At 48.6% G+C, this 26,738-nt stretch overlaps 1 protein-coding gene across 4 annotated transcripts in view; it reads left to right on the top strand.

The window, feature by feature from the left end:
* The window catches only part of LOC116939824 (transcription factor Sox-5-like), a 311,281-nt gene that overhangs the window by 110,857 nt on the left and 173,686 nt on the right, over positions 1-26,738 (top strand). For all 4 annotated transcript variants that reach the window (XM_032948675.2, XM_076065203.1, XM_032948674.2 and 1 more), the window contains one exon: positions 9,954-10,126. In XM_032948675.2, coding sequence (XP_032804566.1) covers positions 9,954-10,126 — 173 coding nt within the window. The remainder of the gene's footprint in view (positions 1-9,953; positions 10,127-26,738) is intronic.

Here is a 26,738-nt window from a genome sequence, read left to right as displayed (position 1 = left end):
TAGATTGTACATTTCCGTACGCAAACTATTTTTGTTTATTTAATATTGAATTTAATGAACATATGTGACGGTATAATATTATGTACCTGTGATTTATTTAGCAAAGTAAAAAAAAAGTGCAATGAAAATGTATTTTTTTGACAAAGAATATACTTTGTCTCGGAGTAGATTTGAGACAACCTCACGTTAGAGCCACTCTAGGAGTGTTGGAGGCAACACCAAGACAAGTAGTACACACATTCCTTTGAGAAGTAAAGGATTAGAAGTATTCCGCTCACCGTTTGGTTGCGGCCGAGAGGTGCTCACGTTTCCACAGAGCTCGGGCCCATGCACGAACTTTAGGAGTAATTACGGCTACTCGACGCGAGTTTTAAAGACGCAACAAATGAGCTGGAAAGGGAGCTCCCAACAACCCCCTTGACGTTGTTGACATTTCATTCAAATGCTCGTGGACGTTGTGCAACCATCCTCCAAAAGCACTGACAACATGAATCAACAGAAATTTGGTTTTCCGCAGCGTATTTGGAGAATAAAAAAACTCACACCGCTGATGTCCGGTGCATGAAATACGTCGGCTCGTTTTCACGCTTTTAGAAATGCCGTGTGCGGAAAATACATTTGACGGAACAGGGGGGGGGCTCACCACTCTCACACGTGGGCTCAAAGGCTGCTGGGATTTTTTCAATATATAGTTACCGAACAAAGGCCTGACGTGTCAAGCGGCCAACAATAGAGAGCCGTGTTATCAAAGTTGTTCTAAGTAATCTGAGCTTGCACGTTTCTTGAGTTGAGAAATGTTTTTATTATGAGAGCTTGGGAAAAGAGTCGACGGGAGGGAATTCCCGAGTGGAGTAGCATGTAGGAAGAAGCATAACTGAGAAGCGTTGTGGTCTGCAGTCATTCTATAAACTTCCGTGAGTGCTTTAGAGGTGCCAGCTTTCCCACTGCAGACCAAACCTGGACTATATATCTCAATCGGCACAAATCGATCAGAATAGTGCAGTATACAGATCACGATACAAATCAACTCCTGCCACTCGTACACAGACACCAATTCCGGGACAGTTACCGGGTCGAACCCGGACAGCTAGCAACCCAACTTCTGTCCCAATGCGAGCTCCGTGGGTTCAGCCGCTCACCTCACCACTCCCACCCTCCGCAGCTGGAGGGAAGCAATTGTGCATCCCCCCCCCCCCCCCCCGTTATTCCCTAGCTAAGTTGACGCTACGTTCCGGGTACGTTCGGGCGAATGTGCATCGGTGAACGCGTTAGCTCCGCGAGTCACTCCGCTGGATTGACGACGGTGATTGTGTGCGGCTCGCGCGCCCGAGAGCCCGTGACGTGACGTCACGACCGAATCGTGAGGGGGAAAGGCGGGCAACCCCCCCTTGAGCGTGAGCGAGAGCTAAGTGTACGACCCAGGTGCAGCTCAGAGGCTGCCGCGAGAAATCTGCTCATCCCGGCGACTGAATGCAGCGCGGGTAAATATTGTGATAAAAAAGGTGTTCACTTGAAGGAGACAGCCTCTTTAATATTGCACAGAGAGCAGAGCAGACACCCCCGGGACAGGTTTGACAGGGGCTCTGAAAAGAGTAATGCGCGATTCCACCAGAGAACTGGCAATGTACGGCTCTTACTGCACATCTTGTGTGACAATCAGTCTTAACCTCTGTGGCAAATCGGTCTTGCATGTCATCTTTCTGGCTCCGAGGGTGAAATGATTGCATCAGTTAGATGCGATTATTTAGCTTTAGAAAAATGCAAGCAGTTTTAATATTTGCCATAATTTTTCGTTAAACGAATGAAAGGAAACCTGTGTGATATGAATAGTTAATGTTCACATGTGTGTGTGTGTGTGTCATCTGACACCCTGGACAACCTTACACACAAGATGTTCCTTCTCAGGGGATTTGTCAGATGACGTTTTTTATAAATTAAATTAAAATAAATTATCTTTGTTGGTGACATTTATTTTTCCTGTAATGTATGTTCAACTACTTGAACGTCTTTCGCACCGTATGCAGCTAACCATGCTAATCTGAGGTGCATTACACCTCTTAACACTCCCCCCTCTAAGATATGGATCAATCACTTACACAGTATTTATCAGCTGTAGCAAAGAAAGTAATAGGTGTCATTCGCAATCAGTGGGGTATCTCTAAATGAATCACCCTGCAGTACAATTGTAGTGAGTTACTTCAGAGACACTAATAGTAGGAGGCATGCACTTTTATTCTACACTTTCCACAGTATAGAGGATAACCATATACGGGTCAGGACAGCCGGCACACTGCCTGACCCAACACCGACGATGAGGTGAAGATGGGGACGAAGACTTGTAAAGACGACGGGTTCCATTCCCAAACCACAGCAGCCCCGACCCAGCGTCGGGGCCTCCCTTTTATCCTCCCCAGCGTCGCCCGGCTCCGCCCTCGGCCACGCCCTTTTCTGGAACCCACCAGAAGGTTCTGTGCTCTGCCCCACGTGTTCCCTCTGTCACCTTTACCCTACATCCGTGCCTATCACGTCCCCTGCTGGCAGACCGGCCGCTGTATCCTCAAATGCTCTTCACTGCCACTGCTACGCGCTCCAGGGCACCCTGCACCTGCCCTGCTGGTAGCCCAGGCTATTAAACCAGTGATCCCGCTCTCTACCAGTAACCAGCGCTACGCGCCGTAGTGACACATTCTATGTCACTACACAATGAACAGACGTTTATCTGTATGCATAGCAACTAAAATACAATGCGAAGTTATGAATGCGATATGCATAACAACAACAAAAAAATCTGACAAAAGTAGTAGCCAATTCGAACGCTGGAGGTGTGAGGTAGCGAACCATTGCCCGGGTTTTAGTGCAGACGCAATGGTTCAGCACAGCGTCAAACAAAGTGGACAGTCTTGATTTTTTATCTGGCTCAACACCGGCTTTTCCCGCAAACCATTCGGGCACCTCTTTCTCAATCGGACGTCAGCTTGAATCCCCTGTTGCCCGGCGTGTGAAGAAGCCATTGGCTCGTTAGCCAACGACCTGCACGGGAGCCTCGCGACGAATGAAAGCCAGGCACCGCCGCATTACCGCGTGCACCACCCAGGCCCCGTGGTCCAAACGTAAACATTGAATGAAGTTCCTGCATGAAACCCACTCATCCTGCAGCAGCCCAGGTGCACTTTCGCAAAGACAAAGATCCCCCGTGTATCCTTAACAGACTGTAAGTGCTTGTTAGCGCGCACCGATGAAGGCCAGCACCATGCCCGACCGCCTTCGTCTCGCCAGTGGCGATATTTACACACCACACCAGGCTGAGTCGACCTTTGGGAGGCCCAGGACCGATTCAGATCATCCTCACTTGTTTTGGCCGTAGAGCAACACGGTAACCGCTACAATACCACTCCCCACTTCACTTACTCGCACACCCTGACACTCACACGCTCACCAACACACACTGACCCTTTGACTGACACACACACACTCTCACCAACACACACACACACTCTCACACTCTCACCCCCTCACCGACACACACACTCTCACCCCCTCACAGACACACACACTCCCACCTCTCACTGACACACACACAATCTCACCCCCTCACCAACAAAGACAAATATTCCCCGTATAGCCTTAACAGACTGTTGGGGCAAGTGCTGGAAGCGAGCACCTATGAAGGCCTGACGGCACATGAGGGGGTGGGTGGCCAGCACCACGCCCGGCCGCCTTTGTCTCCTCAGTGGCGATGTTTACAAACCGCACCGGGTACTCATTTGAGGCTGAGTCGACCTGGGGGAGGCCCAGGACGGGTTCAGATAATCGTCACTGGTGTTGGGAATCGAACTCGGGTCGCCGGGTTCGTAGCATGGCGCGCTATCCGCTACACTACCACACGCCCGCACCGACAAACTCACGATCAGACACTCGCACACCGTTGTGACTATTGCCGGTGTGCGTAAGTTCCATCTCGTGTAATAGTGTAATATTACTACTACTCCTGCTACGGCAATCGCCGTCTTTCTGTCAGCAGCTGTCCGCTACTCCAAACAGACGTGATCATTCAGTTCCTGTGGAGTCTGGTCACCCTCCTGTTTAATGCTATCCAACCTATATTTCCGTGACAAAATAAATAATCTGACAGTATGCCTCCTCCCCATACGTGTCCAGTGTATTTTTTTACACATCCAACTTGTGTACACGACAATATGGGACCGCATCAGCAACATTGGTTCAATGCAAGGAAAGTCTGGACCAGTTTCGACATTCAGTGCCTCGCCAGCAGAGTCAGGCTTGCTTAAGCCAATGTTGTTGACAGGCAAGGACGCACAATGCTCGTAATAATAACAATCAGTATCACTGTAGAAAAACACAATGATTATTTTGCATGATAGATTTATGTAGTTTCCTTCACGCATGAGCTGCCGAGTCAGGAGCTCAGCGTCTTGTTGCACTCATCTTACGAGCACCGTCCTTCTGCTGGTACCAGCTTCCCTGGACCGGTTCATCTCGACTCACCCGCTACACAATTTAACCCAAAGTGCTTCGCGAAAAACTTCCCTCAATTCAGCCAGAATAGCTGATACCGGCACGATTACACATGTAGTGACATCGCTGGATGTGGTGACATCGCTGGATGTCACCATGTTGTGGGTGTAGTACCAGCCGTAGAGGGGCACGGTCTGCGCTGGATAATAGTGCTGGATGGCACCAGGCTGTAAGTGCAGTGCCGCCCCTACAGGACAGGTTGTGTGGGTGCCGACCGAAGGATAAGGTTGTGTGAGGCCATTGCATTCTGGTTGACCCGGGAGGACACGTGACCGGTTAAGTTGACAGAGGGGCCCCAAGAGGGGGCTAGGGGGGTTACGTGATTGGGACCCAGGTCCTTCCCCGAGGATTCTGGAAGGTGGACGTGGCCAAGAGCAGAGTCGGCCACGCCACAGAGAATATAAGCCGGGTCCCAAAGTCTACGTCTGCGACTCAGTTGAACCCATTACACATAAAAGTGCCGATGAAGCATCTACAAACTTGGGGACGTGATCGTTGGGACCACTAGGCAAAGCCAGGAGGCGCCTGTGGGGCTTCAATCGTGGAGGGCCTGGTCGCCATGGGCCGACAGCATCGTGTGCTGCGGCTGGCTTACAATCTCTGCCGTGAGTGGACGGCGGTGAACTCAACACCCTGCCCCCCCTCTCTTGTTTTGGGTAAATAAGGGAGGCAGGACGACACTCTGCGGTGGCGGTGGCGAGTTCCCGTTGGAAATACTTCGCTGTTGAACATGAGTTGGCACACCAGCTGCGTGAGATTCATTTTATTGCCACTGTTTGGCCATTGGTGGTATTGATCTGCTGATTGATGGTATTGTTTAGCTGTTTCTAAGTCCTGGACTTTCTTGTCAGCTGATTAAGGGAATTGTTTTCACACTGCTCTGACGATTGTCTAGTGGAGGCAGGTGGAAGGTTGCCCTGTTTGAGAGCGCTCGCCGTGAGCTTTTGCCGACACAGCTGTGAGCTGAGCCGTGAGCTCGGCGTGCGCCACCGAGCTGCAGTGCAGGTGCTGCCTGCGGGCTCGGGGTGGGGAGGGTTTGTGCACGGCAGGGCCGCTGGTTCATGACTCCTCTTTTTGCCCGACTCATTCCTCACGCGTGGGCCGTCTTTTAGTTACGGTTGACAACTTCCTCTCATCGTATCCAAAAGGTAAAAGACAATAATATCTGTGTCAGGCGTGCTACCCTCTTTCGCACTGTTCTCATCCTTTGAAAAATTTCCTTTTCAGTCTTGCAATGAAATGTTCAACTAAAAGTGGCATTAGTCAATTAAGTCAAAGTACAACAAGGAAATCCATCCACGTGTATTCCACGTTGTACAAGCCAAACACAACATTTTTGTGTAGGTGGTGCCTAATGCACTCTTTATCAAGACCACTGCACCACGCAGTTAATTGAACCTTATAGCGGGACCACGGAGTCCCGAAAAACAAATAATAATTTATTTATTTTTGGCGACTCCGTCCCACCGCGCACGTAAACGCCGTGACCCACCATAATTCAATCCTCTCGTTCTTCACCAAGCACTCGTCCTTGCAAAAATTTCCGTAGTTACAAACAAAACTTTAAAACTTTGATTAAAACATCGTGTAGAGCTCGTCGTGAGGAACAGATTGCCATGTCGTTCGCCTTCAACAGACATGAAATGACGTCGCAACGCAGCTTATGCGAGAGCCGGGGGCTTATGGGACCCCGGGGTCCCGCCATAAGGTTCATTATTGTCGAAAGCGTTTTTACATTTTCAATGCTAGATTGTAAATATCTAGTTGTTGCTTAGTTATTTACTGTGGTTACGTGTAAAGACAATTCCAATGTCGTTATGCACCTGATAGTTAATTATTTACAGGATGCCAGACATCCCTCACAACCAGAAGGGCTCTGCCCCCCCCCCTTAGTCCAGCTTCCAGAGGTTTGGCTGCGTTTCACGTTGTGAATTTCACGACAATTATTGGCCACGCCTGACCTTGGAATTCAGCTAAATCTGGTTTCACTTCGTCGTGCTGCGTTCCGTGTCATTAGGGAGGCTGTGCTGTTTGTGAATTTTTCTATCCACTGGTCCTTTCAGGAAACGTGACGTCAAATCCCTTGCTGGACCAGGGGGCACGCTCGTGTCTGAGACAGGCAGGAGGCACGCCAGGGAACTTTGTCATCGCAACGGCGAACCTCTACATGATGTAAAAATAGCCGAGTCCCAACAGCGTTCTTACCGCTATATGTCATGACGTGCACGCTCATGTGACCATCGTGTGACATATATACGAGCTAAATATAACAGCCTAAATGGATGTGTTCAGAGATTGCGTGACTGAATACATCACGTCACGTGACATTCCTCAAACGGTTTCCTTGCTTGGGTCGCGCTCGCCCCATTATCGAGCGTGAGTAACCCATGCCGTGGTTGTCTCACGTCTAGTCAGCGAAGGAACCGATGTAAATCTCACTCTCTTGGGGCGTTCAAAGGGGGCTCCTTATCGTCAAGTAGGAGCTGGACATGGGTAAAGTTGTCAGCCATCTAGCATGCCTTTATCTTTTGGAAATGTCAACAATGGGAGATGGGACCTTGATAACGATGGCACGCGCATCTCTCGCTTGCTTGACGTCGTCGCGTCTGCATTGTTCAGAACGTCAACGCAAGCGCGGGCCCGGAAGTCGCGGTTTGTGGTGAGCGCCGGTGAGCGCCGGTGAGCGCGAACCCTCCCAGGGGCAACTGCATGCCCCCTTTCCGTAACTAAAGGGCAGCCGTCTACACCGCCAATGACCGGCATCGACCCTGGGATTACGGAGAAACGCGAGAGCCACGACTCAATGCTGCCCATTACCTTGTAGCTTGTTTGTTTGTCAAAGAGTGCTGCAGCTGAAGTTAATGCAAATCGGTAAAAAAAACATAACTTGTTACGATTCTTGTGCAAGAATGTTATGCACAATAAAATAACGCCACACGATACTTCCATTTGCAAAGTAAAGTTGCAGTGGATGAAGGCGCTTCTGAGAAATTGCCACGTTATGTCAAATGCACTTTCTTCTCACGATTGTGTTGTGATCCTGCTCAAACTTAATGATAACGACCAACAAAGTGCACGCCACTGTAGAGACTGGTGAAGCGTAATGTTAAGAAATTCAAATCCCGGTTTGGGAGGTTGACCCAGCCCATCATTCCTCCAGGGTTGATAAATAAAAAATGAGTGCCAATTTGTGGGGAATGCCAACAGCGGCAGCCCCATGTACGATTAGACTTATGCCCGCTAAAAGAAGGTGGAACGTACACCACTGTAAGCGGATGAGCACCAATGCCTCAATGGTCATTTGAGCAGAGTATCACTTGAACCATTTGTAACCGCCGCAGCTTGTGCGGCCAGAGTGAGCGGTGTACCGAGGAGACGCTCCTCCTGTTGTACGTATGTTGAACTTCTTTCGCCCTGCATGAAGACAGCCGTGCTAATCGGAGTTGCGGGAGGGGGAAGGACAACAAACTGTTGGGGATGATTGGCTGTCCCGGTCCGTAGGAGACACAATCACGGCTGTCACCAAGCCCACAGCGCAACGCGCTGCAGGTCATTTAAAAAAAGCCTTTCGCTGAAATGCTCACTAGGAGACAAAAAAAATGTCTGCGACCCCCGTAACGTTATATTCTTAGCTATAAACTGTGGGAAAAAATAATTGTATTTAAAACTTTCATTGGGTGGGGGGAGGTGGTTGACGGGGTGGGCTGGGGTGGGTGGGGGGTGGGTGGAATGCCCATACACTGGAGCGGCGGTGCGATGCGAGAGATGGGCAAACCGTGCTTCAGCGGCTGCCCGCGGTTCACACGGCGGCAGCGGCAAAGGCTGAGATAGAATCATCTCAGCGAGCTGCCGGGCGTGCATTTCTAATGGGCTCCCGCTGCATTACAGAGAGAACAAAATGAAAGGGAAAGTGATAACTGCTGATAAATGGAGTAAATAGTTTAAAAAACACGGGGTTTTTTGACAACGATAAAGTAACATTATTGCTAACAAATGTCCGCTCATAAAAGGGTTTGCGCACACCACACGCGATGTGAACTCCACCCGGTGTCGCATGCAGGCTTAGAAGGTGCAGACTAACCTCTCAACCCGTTGCCTTTAAAGTGTAATTGTCCGATGGAAATGCCCGATAACGGTCGAATTACCCAATGGGATCAACAGTGTGTGAGCCTGAGATCTGGCGACAGCCAGATGCTATAACCTTGTCGGAGATTATAACGGCAAAGGAATGGCGACGCGTGGGCTATGCATTTAAATAGTCCAGTCAACATCGCGGCAAATTTAAATGCGTGTCTCAATCATAATATTCACACTCTATTACAGGGTTTAAAAGCCATATGAAGGCGATAGTTTAAATATAAATAAATATTTTTTCACTTAACATGTTGCTTTCAACGGCTGTTTCAAATTGTACGGGGCAATGTTATTTTTCTAAATGCCCGTAAGTGTCATAACCCGAACGAAATGTGAACAGGTATAGATGTTTAATACCGTCATGCAGACAGTCTGAGCATCACCAGTGACTTTAATACCCGTTGTGTTCTCAACACAATTGGATCTTCCATTAAATAAAAAACATGTATTTTGCAAATATACATACGACTTTAAACTCCTCCTATAATTCTTTAATGACAGCTTGATGAGGACAATTCCACACTGCGTGGGGATGAAGATGAATGCCTCACGATAATTAACCTGCTCAGCTGCATTCTGCACAACCACTGTCCATGCCATCGCTCCTCCTCCTGCTCGTTGCTCTGAGCACCTGAGGGGCATGGGGGGATCGCTCGTGAGCGCACGGTACCTCCTGCAACGTAACTCGCGTCACAACAGCACCCATCGGCAAGGGAAACTTTAATACAGCCTTCAAACAAATAGATTCGTCTTCAAACTCAGGGAATGCGCATCGCGTGGACCAGAGCTCTCTCAGCCTTAGCCAACTCTTTGAGTTTGGGGGTCCAAATGATGAAATAGATACACATTCGGTTATTTTGGGCTGGTGGTCTGGTTAAGGCTTTTGTACACGCAATGCACTTTTCTGAGCGTGGTGTTAATTCTGTGCTTCTGAAGAGTAGACGATGCTGCAATCTCACCACAAGCATCCATGATGCACTTCCCACCTTGGGACCTGGACAGTCCGGGAATTAGTGTCCGTGTCCGTGCGGCAGGAATGGAGTTGTACCCAGATCTGGTATCTGTATTGTGTTGAACTTTCTCATGGATAGCGCTCAGTTTTAATCATTAACGCCATGCTGGCTGAGAAATATGTCCGGCTTTGCTCTACAGTGGAAAAGGTGGCAGCCCCAGGTCACCTGTAGGCTGTGAGGAATTCCAGCGCCCTTGGTGGGTGGGTGGACGTGTGGCTGAGCGAGCGCCGTGCATGTGCGTGCGTGTGTGTGCGTGCGCCACATGCCCAGGCTCGGCGGAGGGGCTGGCGGAGCGCGAGCACCAGCTCGCCGGGATGATCTCCCAGCTGAGCAGCCTGCGCGAGCAGCTCCTGGCCGCCCACGACGAGCAGAAGAAGCTGGCCACCTCGCAGCTCGAGAAGCAGCGGCAACAGATGGACCTCGCGAGGCAGCAGCAGGAGCAGGTGCCCCCTCACGCCGCGCTCGCACCGTGCGGCACGACGCTCCCCGCCGCCCTGCGCCGACGCTCGGTGCGGCCCGCACGGCGCTAGACGCGAGAGTCCTCCACAGCGATGGCGGTGTCCCTCGTGTGCGGTTACTGGCGCGCTGGATCAGATAGGCAAGGCGGGCGGCCCAGCGATCGCAAGGCTGGCGAGTTCTAATCCTGGTCGTAGGTTGGCTCAGCCCATCGTTCCTCTGGAGTAGATACAATGGTAACCACGTTGCGGGGAAGTCCACGGTGGTTGTCGTTTGGAGCGACTTGTCCGCACCATAAGATGGGCAATTTCCACAACTGGCTCAGGGCTGTAAACGGGAGATGAACACGAATGCCTCGATGCCCAATTGACCTGGAGATCACTCTGACTCCTGTTCTTGCGAACACCCATGCAGTGGTAGACAACTATAAATCAGCGCATTGCTGAACCATAGGTATGCGATGTGCAGCTTTAAACAAATTCACGTAATTCATATTAACAAAGCAATGGCTATAAACCAACCATTTAATGAACTTGGCTCTTATTTTGATAAACAAGGTGCAACTAAGGGTGCTAACAATCAGTTGCAAACGCACTTCTACTGCTCCTGTTGCTCCTGCGTGGGCACCAGCAGCCTCGCAAACAGCTGACTTGAATGAGAGTGCCTGGGCACCGCGATGGCGTCGTCACACAGCGGTGCAGGGCGCTCACAAAGCCGGCCGCTTGTGGCCAGCACCACCATCCGCGAGTTGTGCTCGTGCGCCGTGTGCACTCCTCAGTGGCAGATTAAGTTGTCATTTCCTCACGAGGATGACTTGTCACAGCACTGCACGCGTCAGCATTTTATTGTCTTTTCGACTTGAAACGAAAATATTCTCGGAAAAAGAAACTGAGAATAATTTGCCTGCATTTGGGGTTTTCTCAAACATTTCCCACACTTCTGTAATTTTTTTTTTCGTATGGAATAATTAATGTTTGTGTGCCTTCCCTCCAGACGTCTTTGGTTTACATTTGTACGACACATAATACAAATTGGCCTGTTAGAACCCACGACCTGGAAACCAGTACACAGAGTCGTTCCTATAAGATGTGCCTCCCGCTCGCCACGCGTCGTGTACGACACCAAACACGCGTATACCTGCACTATTCCTAAGCTGCGATGTTTCCGCAGAGGGGAATCCGCAGGTAACACATGCTGCTGCTGCAGCAGGACGAATAGGTTTCATAGCGGCACTTCTGGCTTCACATCTTGACCACTGGATATGACGATGTACTTCTCTGCTTGGAGATATCCAACAATTTTAATTCCAATTCAATTTTAAGCTCAGAGCTGGATGGGCACAGCCCATTATTGCCCTGAATTCAAACAGACGGACTACTCACTACTCACTCACCACAATGCAGGTCACCACTCACAACAACACACTGGCTCACCCAACTACTCACCACTCACTCACCACACTGCAGGTCACAATTCACAACAACACACTCGCTCACCCAACTACTCACCACCCACTCACCACACTGCAGGTCACAACTCACAACAACGCACTCGCTCACCCAACTACTCACCACTCACTCACCACACTGCAGGTCACAACTCACAACAACGCACTCGCTCACCCAACTACTCACCACTCACTCACCACACTGCAGGTCACAACTCACAACAACACACTCGCTCACCCAACTACTCACCACCCACTCACCACACACCAAGTCACCACTCACAACAACGCACTCTCTCACCCAACTACTCACCACCCACTCACCACACTGCAGGTCACAACCCACAACAACACACTCGCTCACCCAACTACTCACCACCCACTCACCACACACCAAGTCACCACTCACAACATCGCACTCGCTCACCCAACTACTCACCACTCACTCACCACACTGCAGGTCACAACTCACAACAACGCACTCGCTCACCCAACTACTCACAACTCACTCACCACACTGCAGGTCACAACTCACAACAACACACTCGCTCACCCAACTACTCACCACCCACTCACCACACTGCAGGTCACAACGCACAACAACACACTCGGTCACCCAACTACTCACCACACGCCAAGTCACCACTCACAGCATCGCACTCGCTCACCCAACTACTCACCACTCACTCACCACACTGCAGGTCACAACGCACAACAACGCACTCGCTCACCCAACTACTCACCACTCACTCACCACACTGCAGGTCACAACTCACAACAACGCACTCGCTCACCCAACTACTCACCACCCACTCACCACACTGCAGGTCACCACTCACAACAACACACTCGCTCACCCAACTACTCACCATTCACTCACCACACTGCAGGTCACAACTCACAACAACACACTCGCTCACCCAACTACTCACCACTCACTCACCACACTGCAGGTCACAACGCACAACAACACACTCGCTCACCCAACTACTCACCACCCACTCACCACACACCAAGTCGCCACTCACAGCATCGCACTCGCTCACCCAACTACTCACCACTCACTCACCACACTACAGGTCACAATGCACAACAACACACTCGCTCACCCAACTACTCACCACCCACTCACCACACTGCAGGTCACCACTCACAACAACACACTCGCTCATCCAACTACTCACCACTCACCAAACTGCAGGTCACCACTCACAACAACACACTCGCTCACCCAACTACTCACCACTCACTCACCACACTGCAGGTCACAACTCACAACAACACACTCGCTCACCCAACTACTCACCACTCACTCACCACACTGCAGGTCACAACGCACAACAACACACTCGCTCACCCAACTACTCACCACCCACTCACCACACACCAAGTCGCCACTCACAGCATCGCACTCGCTCACCCAACTACTCACCACTCACTCACCACACTGCAGGTCACAATGCACAACAACACACTCGCTCACCCAACTACTCACCACCCACTCACCACACTGCAGGTCACCACTCACAACAACACACTCGCTCATCCAACTACTCACCACTCACCACACTGCAGGTCACCACTCACAACAACACACTCGCTCACCCAACTACTCACCACTCACTCACCACACTGCAGGTCACCACTCACAACAACACACTCGCTCACCCAACTACTCACCGCTCAATCACCACACTGCAGGTCACCGTACTTCTTTTTCTGCTTTTCCCCTCGCACCGCTACACGTTGGAATTCTCTCCCCCCATCCTCTCTCATCCCAAGCTCGCACAACAATAACCTTGCTTCAATTCCACAGACGTGTTCACGCCTATCCCTTTATGACGTTGACGGTGCCGTTGTTGGCCGCTCCGTCGATGTTTTTTGGCCTTTGTACCTCTTGCTTGGCCTTCGTGCAAAAGAGAGAAGGCACACGCGCACGTGCCAAGGGGCCCCAGTGATCGTCCTCATCCCCACCTAGGCACTGGCCGCCGTCTCCCGAGCGTTTGGGACTCGGCTCAGCTCCGTTCGTTAATCATCCTCTCCTACAGCCTCGCTCGTTCACGTGGCTCGGCGTCTGTCACCCGATCTCTCAGTTGTGCGAGTCTTCGTGTGGGAGAAATGTGTGATTTTTTTTTTTTACGGGAGCGATGCCGAGTCAGTAGATGCAGTTAATTAGTTATCACCACAAACTGCAGTGGTATATTAATAGAATGTGCACGCCTTTATGTGTGTGTGTGATGAATGAGATGACAGATCGATGTCTAATAACACATTCAATTACAATATTAATTGGCATGCATTTGGGATACACGTGCATTCCTTACAATTCTTAAATGTCTTTAATTTTACGTAAATGTTGTCTGAGTTATGAAGCTAAAAGGGCGGTAATTATGGAAAGTAATGCGTGTAACAGTTGCTCCATTTTTTGTATTTATTGTAGATGGTGGAAAGTATTTTCCCATGTTGGTACAAACCCTGGTCTGGGAACTCTGTTGACGTTTAATATTTTAAATTGTAACCACATATGTGTTTGCATGGGAATTCCATGCACGATTAATAAAACACCTTAAGCCCGTGATGCTCGCTAAAATGGGGAGAGACGCTAAAGCAACTTTTGCAGGGCCATACCCAGTCAATATCTTCCACCTGGGGCATTGCCACCGCCATGCACGCTTCACAGTGTCGTGCTTCTCGATGCCATGCTTCACAATGAGCTTCCTTGATCGGCAGTTGTGACACAGCACAGGACTCAGAGGCTGATGTATATACACATAGGTATGTATATATGTATATGTATAGGTATGTATATATGTATGTATATATTAAACAGAGTTGCTGAGTACAAGGCTGAAGGCCCAAAGCATCAAGCAGCCTGCAATAGACAGCAGTATTCTCAAAGCTGGTATGGGCAATCTGAGTTAACACGTTTCTTGAATCGAGCAAGGTTATTAGGATTATTATTATCAGAGCCTGGGGAAAGAGTCAATGGGAGTGAATTACAAATGGGAGCAAGATGAGGGAAGAAGCAGAATGAGAAGTATTGTGACGTGCAGTGTGGATGAGATGAAACAGTCAATGTGGTAGACTGAGTCCTCAACATCATCATGATCATGATGATGTTGAGTTGGATGACTTGTCTGGCACCATACTTCGGTTAGAACTGTACAAGACTACGGAAGAGGCATTGTAAACAAGCGTGTCTCTAGTTGTCTCTTGCGAGATTCGATTACTGGTACGAGTCCGGTCTCGGCAGTTAGGCTGCTCCATGCCGCAGGACCAGCGCAAAAGAGCCAAACATTTATATTTGGGAATGCTCGGCTCCTTGGTCAGTTTTCCAACTGCGTCCGATGACACGGATCGCAGCGCGACCACTTCTCTCGCTTATGCTCGCCGCTGGAAGGCAAAGTTTGGCTAATATCCGCTGGCGCCATCCAGTGTAACACCTCGAAGACTGTCGCGCGCAGCTCGTACTTGGACCCTGTCTGGACAGCGAAGCCAGTGCAGTTGGTTCCAGAGGAGAGAGGTGATATTCGTGTTTGTAATCCGGTGGCCGAGAGGGTGGGTTGCCTGGGGTGGAGTCCAAGTGAGACACCCACGGATGTGCGTTTCTGGCACAGGGCAGCCACGCAGCATGTGCGTGGTCCCTTCGGCGCCCCGCAAACCAATTGACCCAACCTTCCAAAACCAGCTTCTCCTGCAGATGAATATTGAGACTCCGGTGATGGATTCTAGGCCAAATAAACACCTTGAATAGGTCTGTATCCTCGGAGTCCTGAAGCTGAATTGATTTTATCCGAATAGACTGGCTTAAAAGCATTTTCCTCGATGCTGGGCATATTTATAAAAAAAAAACGTACTGTGGTGAACGAAACGCGGGTGGTAGTGTTCGGTAACTGCAGTATGTCTGCTCTTCGTACTTTGGTTGAGATCCTTCTTAGACCCCTTACATCGCAGTATACGTACAAATACTTATATTACAATATACAAACATTATAAAAATCGAATCTCTTTTGGACATGGGATCTGACTTAAATGACTGGACCAGATTGGAGCTGCCGAAACATGTATCGGCCTGGTCCAGACCGCACCACCGTGCTGCCGCGTACAAACCGCTCCAAGCTTGCCCCCCTCTTCCTCGTTGCTACGAGGGGACAACAACCCCCCGCACAAAGCGCCACCCCCGCCAGTGGCTGTGGAGGGGGGGGGCGATGCTTTATGGGTGACGTCTAGAGCCCCCCGGCTCGTGTGGTTGGCTGTCGGTAGGGCATGGCTGCGGAGGGACGCTTTATGATGCAAGTCAGAGGTCAACGTACGGTCACCACCAATACCACTGGAAACCAAATATGGATATAGTCTCATGCTGTGATAAAGTACCAGATCCTGGTACAGGTCAATTCCTGCCACACCCGAACACAGATGCCAAATGCCGGACTGTCCAGGTCAAACCCAGACAGGTGACAACTTTAGGTTCAAGCCCAGCTGTGTTTGAATCCTTCAACTTACTACTGCTCCCTAGCAATTCGGCTGGAGGCCAGGATGTGTCTTAGGTCTGAGTCCCGACGGGATTTACGCAAGGGAGTTGCGTACATTTCCGTGAGAACATGGGGGTGGTCGGGACTCGCCTTAAGTCCACCATTATTACGTCCACACGCACCCACGCTCTGACAAACACATGCACTCAGACACACTATTGCTGATACAAAAACAAAGTTCCCCCGTATAGCCTTAACATACTTTTGGGGCAAGTGCTGTGAGCACCTATGAAGGCCAGCACGGCACACGAGGGGGTGGGTGGCCAGCACCACGCCCGACTGCATTAGTCTTCCAAGTGGCGATATTTACAGGACCGTTTCACATCATTGTCACTGGTGTTGGCCGTGTGCGGGAATCAAACTCGGGTGGCCAGGTTTGTAGCGCAGCGCGCTAACCATGACACTACGCTCCACACAATACACAGATACACACGCACAGACATGCTATCACAAATACGAACGTTCACAAACACACACTTACATCTGTATGTAAAATGTATTTCACACCGTACATAGCCAACAAACACACGCATGCACAATCACATACAAAGACTCTCCCCACATAGACTTGCACTGTCATTAATGAAAATAGATCCCCCATATCGCCTTATAAGAGGCTGTTAGCGAGCACAGGGTAAGGTCAGGACAGCAAACAATAGACACACACGCAAAAACACACACATGCACATAACATTCACATGCAAAATAACACTCATACATTCAAATTAATGCGTGTAAAATCACACTTTACTTTCAGACACGTTAATAACATAAACGTACAACTCTAGCTCAACCACAGCCTGGCTGTGTAGATGTGCACGGATCCTCCACGTTTCGCACTACACACTTTCGGAGGCGACGCGGAAGGATTTTACACAGTTTTACACAATATATGAACAAAAACTATTTTAAAACTCTTTTTTTTACCAGGTAAGGCTCACTGAGCTATATAGCTATTTTTTAGAAGCGACCTGGCTGTCACAAATGATAGGTCAACGAAGTGGCTCATCATGTTGAAATGTATAGCAGCCAAATACTCTAAACGGAAGTTTCTAAATGTGGAGAGAAGACCCCGAGAAAAGTCCACGCGACCACTGGGAGAATGCGCAAGCTCCAAATATACAGCAGGCGTCAGGGTGGAATCGAACCCACGCATGCACTGAACGGCGGCAACACCACAGCGTGGGTGGTGGGGGTGCGTGCGTGCTGTTGCAACGCTGGGCGAGGCTGCGCGGGGTAGTGGAACGGGCAGCCTGGAGGGTGGCTGTGTACCGTGGGGCACGCACGTGTTGCGCACGGCACGTGTGCCACCCTCCGGTGCCCCACAGTCACCTCCTGGCAGAACTTCTCGCCGGCTCGGAGCTGTGCGAGTAAAGAGGGAGCGTCACGTGCGTCTATAGGGTCCACACACACTCGCACACATATCCTTTATTTAACCAGGATAAGCACGTAGACGATCGTCAGCGTGCCACCCACAGCACCGCAGGTGCACACCGACTTCGGCGACGGTGTTGCAGAAAGCACTGGCGGGCAATTAGCAGCCAGATGTGAATTAGACAACTTTCTTTTGGTGGGAACTGTTGGGAAAAAAACGGTTGATGGTTGCTCGCTCCCACTGGAAATGAGCCACTGCAGCAATTACTGGAGAGATTCGAGTGATGCCCTTAATGCCATCGTTCCCAAACCATAGCCTAAACCCCGCTCTGTTAGAAAACCATCGTAATTGTTCACTCTTTGCGTTTGTAATGTTGCACGCAGGGACACAAGGGCTAATCGTAGGACAGCTAACCGGGCTCTGCTATTCACGTTGCCCACATGCCCGGCACCATACACACGTGCACGAACAGAGCAGTGGCAGTGATGGGTGACATTCATTATCGAGATGAAACGGCCACATTGAAGCACTCGCATTGCACACGCGCACGAGCTAAATAACATATCAAGTGTCGGTTGGTGAGGGAAAAAGCACTTGCATTGCGCTCCAGTTTAGCGAGTATAAAAACTAGTCTGCTGATTACATCGGGCATATTACTGTTATTATTGTATCAAACATTACTAATTCACAAAATGAATGTGCACACTCTATCAGTAACACAGATTGTCCGATAAGAACAAAGTTAACGTCAATTACTCTAAAGGGGCTTGCGATTGCGTAATCTGTTAGATCAGAGTGTGAAATAGCGTTCGAAAATTGGTCATTGTATTTGCCAGGCTGCACATTAATTTTCCGCAGATGAGTCACGGTTGTCGTAGCGTTCAATGCGCTGTGCTCCACTCGGGAGATGTTTAGATTGTTGTTTCTAACGTTAAACAGCTGGTCAACAAAGCGATAAGTCACTATGGGAGCAGGAAACTATATTTTACGCGGTTGTTATGTGCGCATTCTAAAACGGCACACCTCAGGTGTTTTTTAAAACAAGTCAATCTCAAAAGCAAAAATACTCAGACAGCTCTTATCCTGGGCCATGGCCTTTCCTTACAGATAGTGATTTCTATATCTCCAACCGCTACCGCTTCAACATGGTCACAGCTTCACCCCCACGATCAACAATGCCCTCTTCATTCCCCGGATGCCGTATGCAAACGAAAACGTTCCACCTCAAGGGATTTTTCAAGGGGAATTTTTTAAAATAAAGAACAATCACTCCTCCCCTCCGCCATCTCACTCTTATCCTACAATCGGTCACGGCACCTCTATTCTTACTTCTCCGTTCACCCTTTCCTTCACCACGGAAAATCTTCACTCAAATCAAACATTTACCATGACGAGATTATTTTTCGCAATGTGGGTTCAATTGTTAAAATGAGAAATTTGACAAAGCGATTTAAGCTAAACTAAAACTAAACTACCTGGCCACAAATGATAGCTAAACTAAGTGGCTTATCACGTGGAAATTATCATAGCAGCCAAAACTCGAAATGCATTTTGGTTCTAAATATGGAGGGAAGAACCGGAGGACCCAGAAACAAATCCACGCGAACACGGGGAAAGAGGCTCCGCAAACTCCAAATATACAAAAGGCATCATGGTCGGGTTCGAACCTACGACCAGGCGAGGTAGTTAACATCTCGCCATCGAGGCAGTGCTCATCTCCAGTTTACAGCCCTGAGCTCGTGGCGGCATTTCTACATTCCCATGGTGGAGTCGAATCTATCCATGGGATAACCACTGGGATTAATTTCGTTTTACCCCACAGAGACGGGCCAATTCAACCCCCCAACCAGGGTTTGAACTCCCAGCTTTTCCGATTGAGAGTCCGCTCGCTCCACCACTGAGCCTGGTTTGGGAGGAAGCTACTGGATCCTACACTGCCACTCAGTATTTTGTCAGGGTGATTATTAACCCACACGAAACATTTGAAATTATTTATGAAGTTTGCATGAGACCCAGGTGGCGCTTGATTTACAGTTGGATGCCATGAGTTCAAATCTCGGTTTGGGGCGACGGCCCATCATTCCTCTGGGGTCAATAAAATGAGTACCTCTCATGAAAAGGGGGCTCCCTTGGGCAGTGGGGGGTGGTGGGGTGCGGAGGGAGAGGAGAGACCCATCAGGCAAGCGTTCACGGGGAAGGTTTACGCGCGAGCGTGTGCGCTGGAGAAGTACGTTCGTAGTGCTCGTATTACTCGCATCATCGTCATCCGGCAGCTCGTCATCGTAAGTTCTGTGCATGCGGTTGTGAGCAGGGAAGGCGAACATTTAGGTTAAACCTTTTTTAAAGTAACATATACAAGGAGCTTATATACCAGTGCGGGATTTCATTTCTACATTTTAAATCAATGGCAAAGGGATACCGACACAGTGAATTAAGGCTGTGAGACCACAATCGCACACGGGTGGTCTTCGTGGATCCCTCTCGACCGCGCCGTGCCGAGTAGATAGAGCCCCGAGCCTCACGCGCCGCTCGTGGCACGCAACTCCTCCGCTCGCCGTTACCGTGGCGCCTTGGGCTGCGCCGGAGTGGGCGGATGAGACTTGTGTCGTGGTGGTTATTGTGCAATTAGCTTTAAAGATGTTGAGATTGCAAAAAAACAGAAGGCTTTCCATCGCGGTTTCCCTTCCCATCCTCTTCCTCCCGCCGCGTGTAAACGTTCCGCATGACTGCGCCGCCTCGGCAGCGATCGCACGCATTGTACTCCGGCCTGTGGCTCACACACTTCCTCCCTCCGTCGGGGTCACCAGGGTCTCATGGCAGTACAGCAAGTAGGTTAATTTCCATCAGTGTGAGGATTGAATGGTACCAACCGTTGCAAGCGTGGGGTTATCTCCGGTTTCTCTGGTTTCCTCCCGTATGTATAAATTAGTGGAATTGGCTAAACGTTGCAATATGGGACCCATAGAGCTTGGGCGATTGCTGGCACCAGTTCGGGCTGCCTTCCCACTTGTCAGTGGTTTCCCACACCTCTCAATCATTCTCTATTCTCATTCTCTCTCTCTCTGTCCGAATGCGAGAATAAAAGCTGTGCTTCTCGCAAATTCCAAGTGGCCATGATTATCAACGTTGTCCAGCTGGAGGCCGAGGGCCCCCGGGCCCCCCCTTGTGTGGCGCTGCGTTGACCTCCTCTTACCTCCTCCTCGCTCGTCACCTCAGTGGCAGGGGGCTGCGTGCGCCGGCCCCCGCTCTTCCCACGATGCTTGCCGCCACTGTTTCGGGGCACCACCTTGAAGACCGCTATCTGACAGAATACAAAATCACACACTTCAACTTTGTAATGTATTTCAAATGTGGAAAAGTCAATTGTGCGTAATCGAACTCTTCACAACTAAATGTCACGTGTTCTGAAATAACCGCGGCAAGGAAAACCGTGGTACGGGAGCGCACGACCGCTGCACAACAGCAGGCGCACGTTCAACCACCCGACTACTGCTCGCTCGCTGTCCCTCTACAAACCAGCTGCATATTATATAGCTTGAAAGTGCAACATGTTCAGTGTGTGTCAAATAATCTGTTAATATTGCAAATTGTCACTCTTGGGAATGCATTGTAATCCAATACAGTGGGACGATTCCTCAATGGAAGTTACAACTGTAAATGTAACTTACATTTTTTCACGTTAAAAAAACCTCTTGACTCAAGACACAAACATGATAGGTGCTCAGTTGTGTTTATTATGGAGCAACAATATGATTTCGTCACATGCTGTATTATCTATTTTTCAATATAGTCACCGACACTAATGCACTCTTGGAGACGTGCATTAACTCAAGGGTATACATCTCATACACAAGTATGCGTAATTAACATGCGCGGCGAGGTGCGATGGCGCGATAACGTTCGATAATATTCTTGGTTCGAATGCCGCGTTGGCCACTAAGCCCAGACGTGCACCATTTAAAGGCACAAGCACCAAGTGCGAAACTATGCTGGAATTCAGTGCAGCTACAAACAGTGCTCATGGCCCATTGCTAAAGATCACTCACGGCTTGTTCACATGAACCCCTGCCCCCTCCTGGGAAGCAGTCCAAACACTGGCATGAGAACCTTGCTGTAAAAACATCTGGACATCAGAACAATTATTCGGGATGAGAGCCGCCAGAATTGCCACCGTGGGAGGCACGGCTCCCATTCTGGAAATGGCAAATATAGCACTGGGGCTGCTGGTGCGCTATTCTTGTTTCTCACTAAAGTTAGCCACAGGTACGGCAAGACAGACGTTCCCCGCGCCACGCTCGTCTTGTTGTGTGCGTTGCCGGCAACCGCAAACGTTGGGTTTCTGGGATTCGTTTCTCTCGTGACAGTTTTGCAGAAAAAGTTTAGTTTTTTTTCTCGGCCTTGCGCCAGTGTGTGTGTGGGTTTGTGTGTATGTGCATCATTGCGTGCGTCCGTGTATGTGCACCAGTGCGTGCGTCCGTGTGTGTGCACCAGTGTGTGAGTCTCTTTCGCTGTGTTCTACTTGGGCTCTTGCACGGAAACAATCCTGTCGAGCGAGGTTCGACCCCTGGTTGTGATGCACATTTGCCACGCATGGTCGTTATCCGAACCTGTCCTGGGCCTTCCATGGGCTCACTTCGTGTGCTCAGCATTATAACTGGGAAGGGAACAGTGCTCACCAAGAGTTGTTCTCCAACAGCACTAGTCCCAAACATTCAGTGAGTTCGTGAGTTTTTATTTATGGACGTATTTACTCCTATTACGAATATGTACCCCCCACCCCCCTCCACCCTCCTTCACCCTCCTTCACCCTCCTTCACCAACCTGTACTGACCAGCGTGGTGAAGTATGGTTGAATAACTCCTATTTACTAACATGGCCTGGGGAGGTAATTCGTCCGTTGGTGGAGTGACAGCAGGCTGTAAATAATGTTTGTGTAGCCATGTTAAAGAATGCGCCCTGCGTGTCAGACGGTTTCAGATGACAGACTTTTAAGTAGGATTATGTTGCTATAATTTTAATATTTGTGTACGGTCTATTATTAATAATTTATATGCATCATTGTGGGCCATTGCAAGATGTTTTCCATATACACTTCACATTTTTGCTATTTTTGACCACAATTTGAATGTCTACACATGTGAGAATTTTCAAAATAGTATGTCCGTCTTCTCGTTTACAAATAAGGATACTTCGGTGCACATCTCTGCATGAAGCTTGATATATTTAGTTTCGTCCATCAGTCAAATAGAAATTCCAGACCAATTATTATCGAGCAGCATTTCGACCCTTCTGGATCTCATCAGCCTGTTACTGTAGAAGAGCTACCAACTGTTGTAGTCTTTAAAAAAAAACATTGAAGACCCACTTCTATGATCCATCGTTTACATTGCAATGTTTTTACCCTGTAATGTGTTGCTTCTTAATTGATCTCTGCATTGAATGCTTTTGTTGTCTAGTTACTGTAAGTTTATCGACTTGTTATTGCTCATTTATTAAGCGTATTTGTCGTATTTGTGAAGCGCCTTGGACAATTTATTGCGAATAGCGCAATACCAAATGAAGATCGTTCAATCGATCAGCAGTCAGGCTTATTAAACGATTGTTTCTGTGTTTTTGCCAGACGTTATTGGCAAGAGAACTCTGTATATACGTTGGAGCCTTCGTCCACACTAAAAGTAATGATGTGCGCTAACCCGAGTGACAGCTTACAATGAACTCTTAAAAGTCCACACTTTACAGGAACATTTGTTCAGAAAGTATGCACTGCCTTAAAACATTACCCATGTCCACAATGTGCAGTTTACTTTGGCCTTCGTGCCATTATACCTCTGCCGACTGAAGCGCAATCAGATCAGCATCTTATCTGCCGCAGGTCAATCACAAGCACATTTTGGCGTGTACCGGTTACTTGTGCGATGGAAATTACCACGGTGATTGATGCGCTTTGTGTAGGTTTTTTTTAAAGCAATTTAGATTGTGCTAAAATGTTGTCAGCAGTTGAGCATTTGCTGCTATGAAATCAACTCTATGGCAGTGCCGTGTTTCTTCAAACTTGCTGTGCCGCATCCACGTTTGGGCAGCCACCTGTGCGGGTTTGACCCCGGCACAGTCTGGGAATTGGCGTCTGTGTTTGGGTGGCAGGGATTGATTTTACCAAGATCTGGTACTGGTATTGCTGTGTTGAACTTGATCACAGTCTACTACCCAATTTTAATCGACCCCGGCTGCCTGAGAAATACGTCTGAACAGGTGGCGACCCTAAGCCACCCACTCACTCACCCACTAATTTTTCATTTGTTAAGTCAATTAGTATCTCACCCACTCACCTACTCACGCTCGCTCATTCATTTGCCAAGTGACTCACCCACTCATCCATTCACTCACTCAGTCATTAATTTGTCAAGTCACTTAGTAAATCACCCACTCACTCACCCACCCATTCACTCACTCAACAACTCGACCACACAATACGGTTGTCATCTGTCCGTGAATTGGCGTCTGTGTTCGGGTGGCAGGAAATGATTTGTATCGAGATCTGGTAGTCATGTGGTCATCGCAGGATACTGCACACTGTTGATAGTCCACGGCTGACTCTCAGAACGTGGCCGGGTTTGGTCTCCAATGGGAATGGTGGCGACCTTGGTGGTCCCGCGTGCTGCGTAGCCCGGACACTGCCACGTGTCAAAGTGTGGTTGCTCGCAAATTTGGACTTGTGTGGACCAACATCCACATTGCGATGGTCGGGTGCCCCTGTCTCCACAGGAATAATGACATGAAACCATTGATGTTCCAATACACCATTGTGGATGCACATGCTCGATATGCATGCATGTAAGTGTACACGTGCATTCAACCATTCATGAATGCTTGCATCTTATGAGTGTCCACAACCATAATAATGTGTTAATCTTGGAAATTCACTCCTTTCTAAATACATTTAGACAACCGTATGATGATATTATGATCACAATACTTGGTACTTTATTCCTCTGGTACTTGACTGATTACCTCCACCAGTCTGAGTAGAGTCTACTGCATTAATCACTTTGCTTATTGGTGACAAAATAATTAGGCGTACATCACCCATACTTCACATAAATGTATAGTAACAAAACAATATTTAAGGCATATATTTACTGCTTTTAGTGTTTAGTTTGTTGTCCTTCCCCCACCCCCACCTCCGATTAGCATAGTTGGCTACGTCCGGTGCGAAAGAAGTTCAACATACATACATACACACGGCCTTCTGGGATCGCGTAATTTCAGCAGCATTGGTTGAGCACGAGCAAACTCTGGACCGGTTTGGACATTCAGTGTCCCATCAGCAGTGAGGCTCGATTGAACGAATGTTGGTGTACTGCCATATGTTAATTTGTTTATCGGTGGACAGTCTCCTAGTTGATATGTGGGGGGTAATCCTAGCAGATTGCATAACAAAATCACGTAAACAGTACAGTACATTTACATTTTATTGGTGACACATTTTAAGTGTCCATTCTCATGGGTGTGTCTGCTGAAATGTTCCTATTATTGCGACATTAATTTTGGTGCCATCTATTTCATGTCATATTCACAATTTGTACGGCAAATTTTCACACACATTAATATTTGATCATCTCAACAGCCATTCGTGCTTCCCAGGTGCTGCTTGTAACAGGGATGCTGTGCTTCCCAAAGAGCCCTCAGCAGACAGTAAGAAAGTATGTCATTATTTAAAAAAATTACACTTTTTACGAATTCTGCAACACTGGCTATTTACTGAGTACGCACGTGAGGTGTTTACAATCACATCCCAATATTGTCATGCTCAACTGAAAGAGGACAGTTTGTGCTCGTTTTGAACATCACGCCATCCTTATTTAACCAAAAGCAGTAATTAATGATTAGGACTGGTAATGCCACCAGTTAATACACACAATATTTATGCTGAAGCAGCTATAAATACTTTCAGCAAATTGAAAAGACTGCTTTTGGAATGGATGCTTTTTTGAGACTCGATTAAACATAGAACATTAATAGTACTCTCTGTTGCATTACTCTGTTGGATATCACGCAGGCCCCTGTGATGTTTAATGGCCATTTGGGAATTTGTACAAAATTGTTGAGGGATTTATTTTGCATTTTACGATGCTAGCTTAGTTTTAAAACCAATTTTCCAATGTACGATCGATGCCTTGATCTCTCAGAGATATTGCACACCCAGTTCACGATCTTGCTGTTGGAACGCCGTGCCCATTTGCTGACAATGTACGAGTGTCATCAGACGGCTGCCCTTACTCAGGGATGCGAGTACCAAACGGGACGCAGAATATATAGGCAGCTCAGTGGTGCCAGTGGAGGTAAACACACCCACAGATGCGAGTGACAACATCATCACGAGTAATGCAAAGCATGCAAGCAGCAATAAGGAGCTGATGATCGATGTATTTGGAAAAGCCCGAAGAGAGCGAGGTAGAATCACGATGCAAGATAGAGACAGTGGAGGAGTTGTATGCAGATTTGGATATACAAAAAAAATAATCATGGACCCCAGGAAAACGAATCGGTGTTCAGGTTAGGAGGAGCGTGTTCCAGATGGCACATGTGAAGATGTAACCACTGCCCTTGGCAGTATGATGAAGGGGACATCTCCTGGATCAGATGGAATAACTGTGGACATCATCTGTCAAGTCAAAATAGCAGACCTATCTGTATCTATGTATGTTGAACTTCTTTTGCACCGTACATAGCCAACTGCTAATCAGGTGTGGTAGAAGGACAAGAAACTTAACACAAAAACAGTTCTATCTCCTAAATCTTTAAATGTAAATAAATACCTCAAATCATTGTTCTATCTAATAAGGAAGGAACAACTTACTTGGGGAATTACAGATCCATGTGCCTTCTACCACAACTATAAAACCGGTTTGCAAAGAGCATCAACGTTATCAACTTTACTCAGCCCACTGCTGGATTAAGGCCTTTTTAAGCTGTCATCGTTTCTCATGTTTCTGCGATCCATCGAGCACCTGCACGTCACGCGATTGCATTGCTCCGTTGTCGTAGTGGACACCCTGCCAGGCGTACACGTTACCCGCACTTTGGCTGCCACTCTGTCATGAACTCTTAATTGCCCCGGCCGTCATTCTCACCAGTGATGCGCCCTGCCCAATCGTGCTTACTTTTCTTCACGGCCAAAGTCGTGTCTCTCGACCACGCGATGCTCGTTACGTCTCTCAGTGTAAATCTAAGAATGCACGTCTCCA

Source organism: Petromyzon marinus, chromosome 7 (genome assembly GCF_048934315.1).
Source record: "Petromyzon marinus isolate PM22_M1 ecotype Great Lakes invasive population chromosome 7, UKy_Petmar_22M1.pri1.0, whole genome shotgun sequence".
Classification (NCBI taxonomy): domain Eukaryota; kingdom Metazoa; phylum Chordata; class Hyperoartia; order Petromyzontiformes; family Petromyzontidae; genus Petromyzon; species Petromyzon marinus.
The sequence above is the reverse complement of the archived record's forward strand: the minus strand, read 5'-3'. Positions and strand labels throughout refer to the sequence as shown.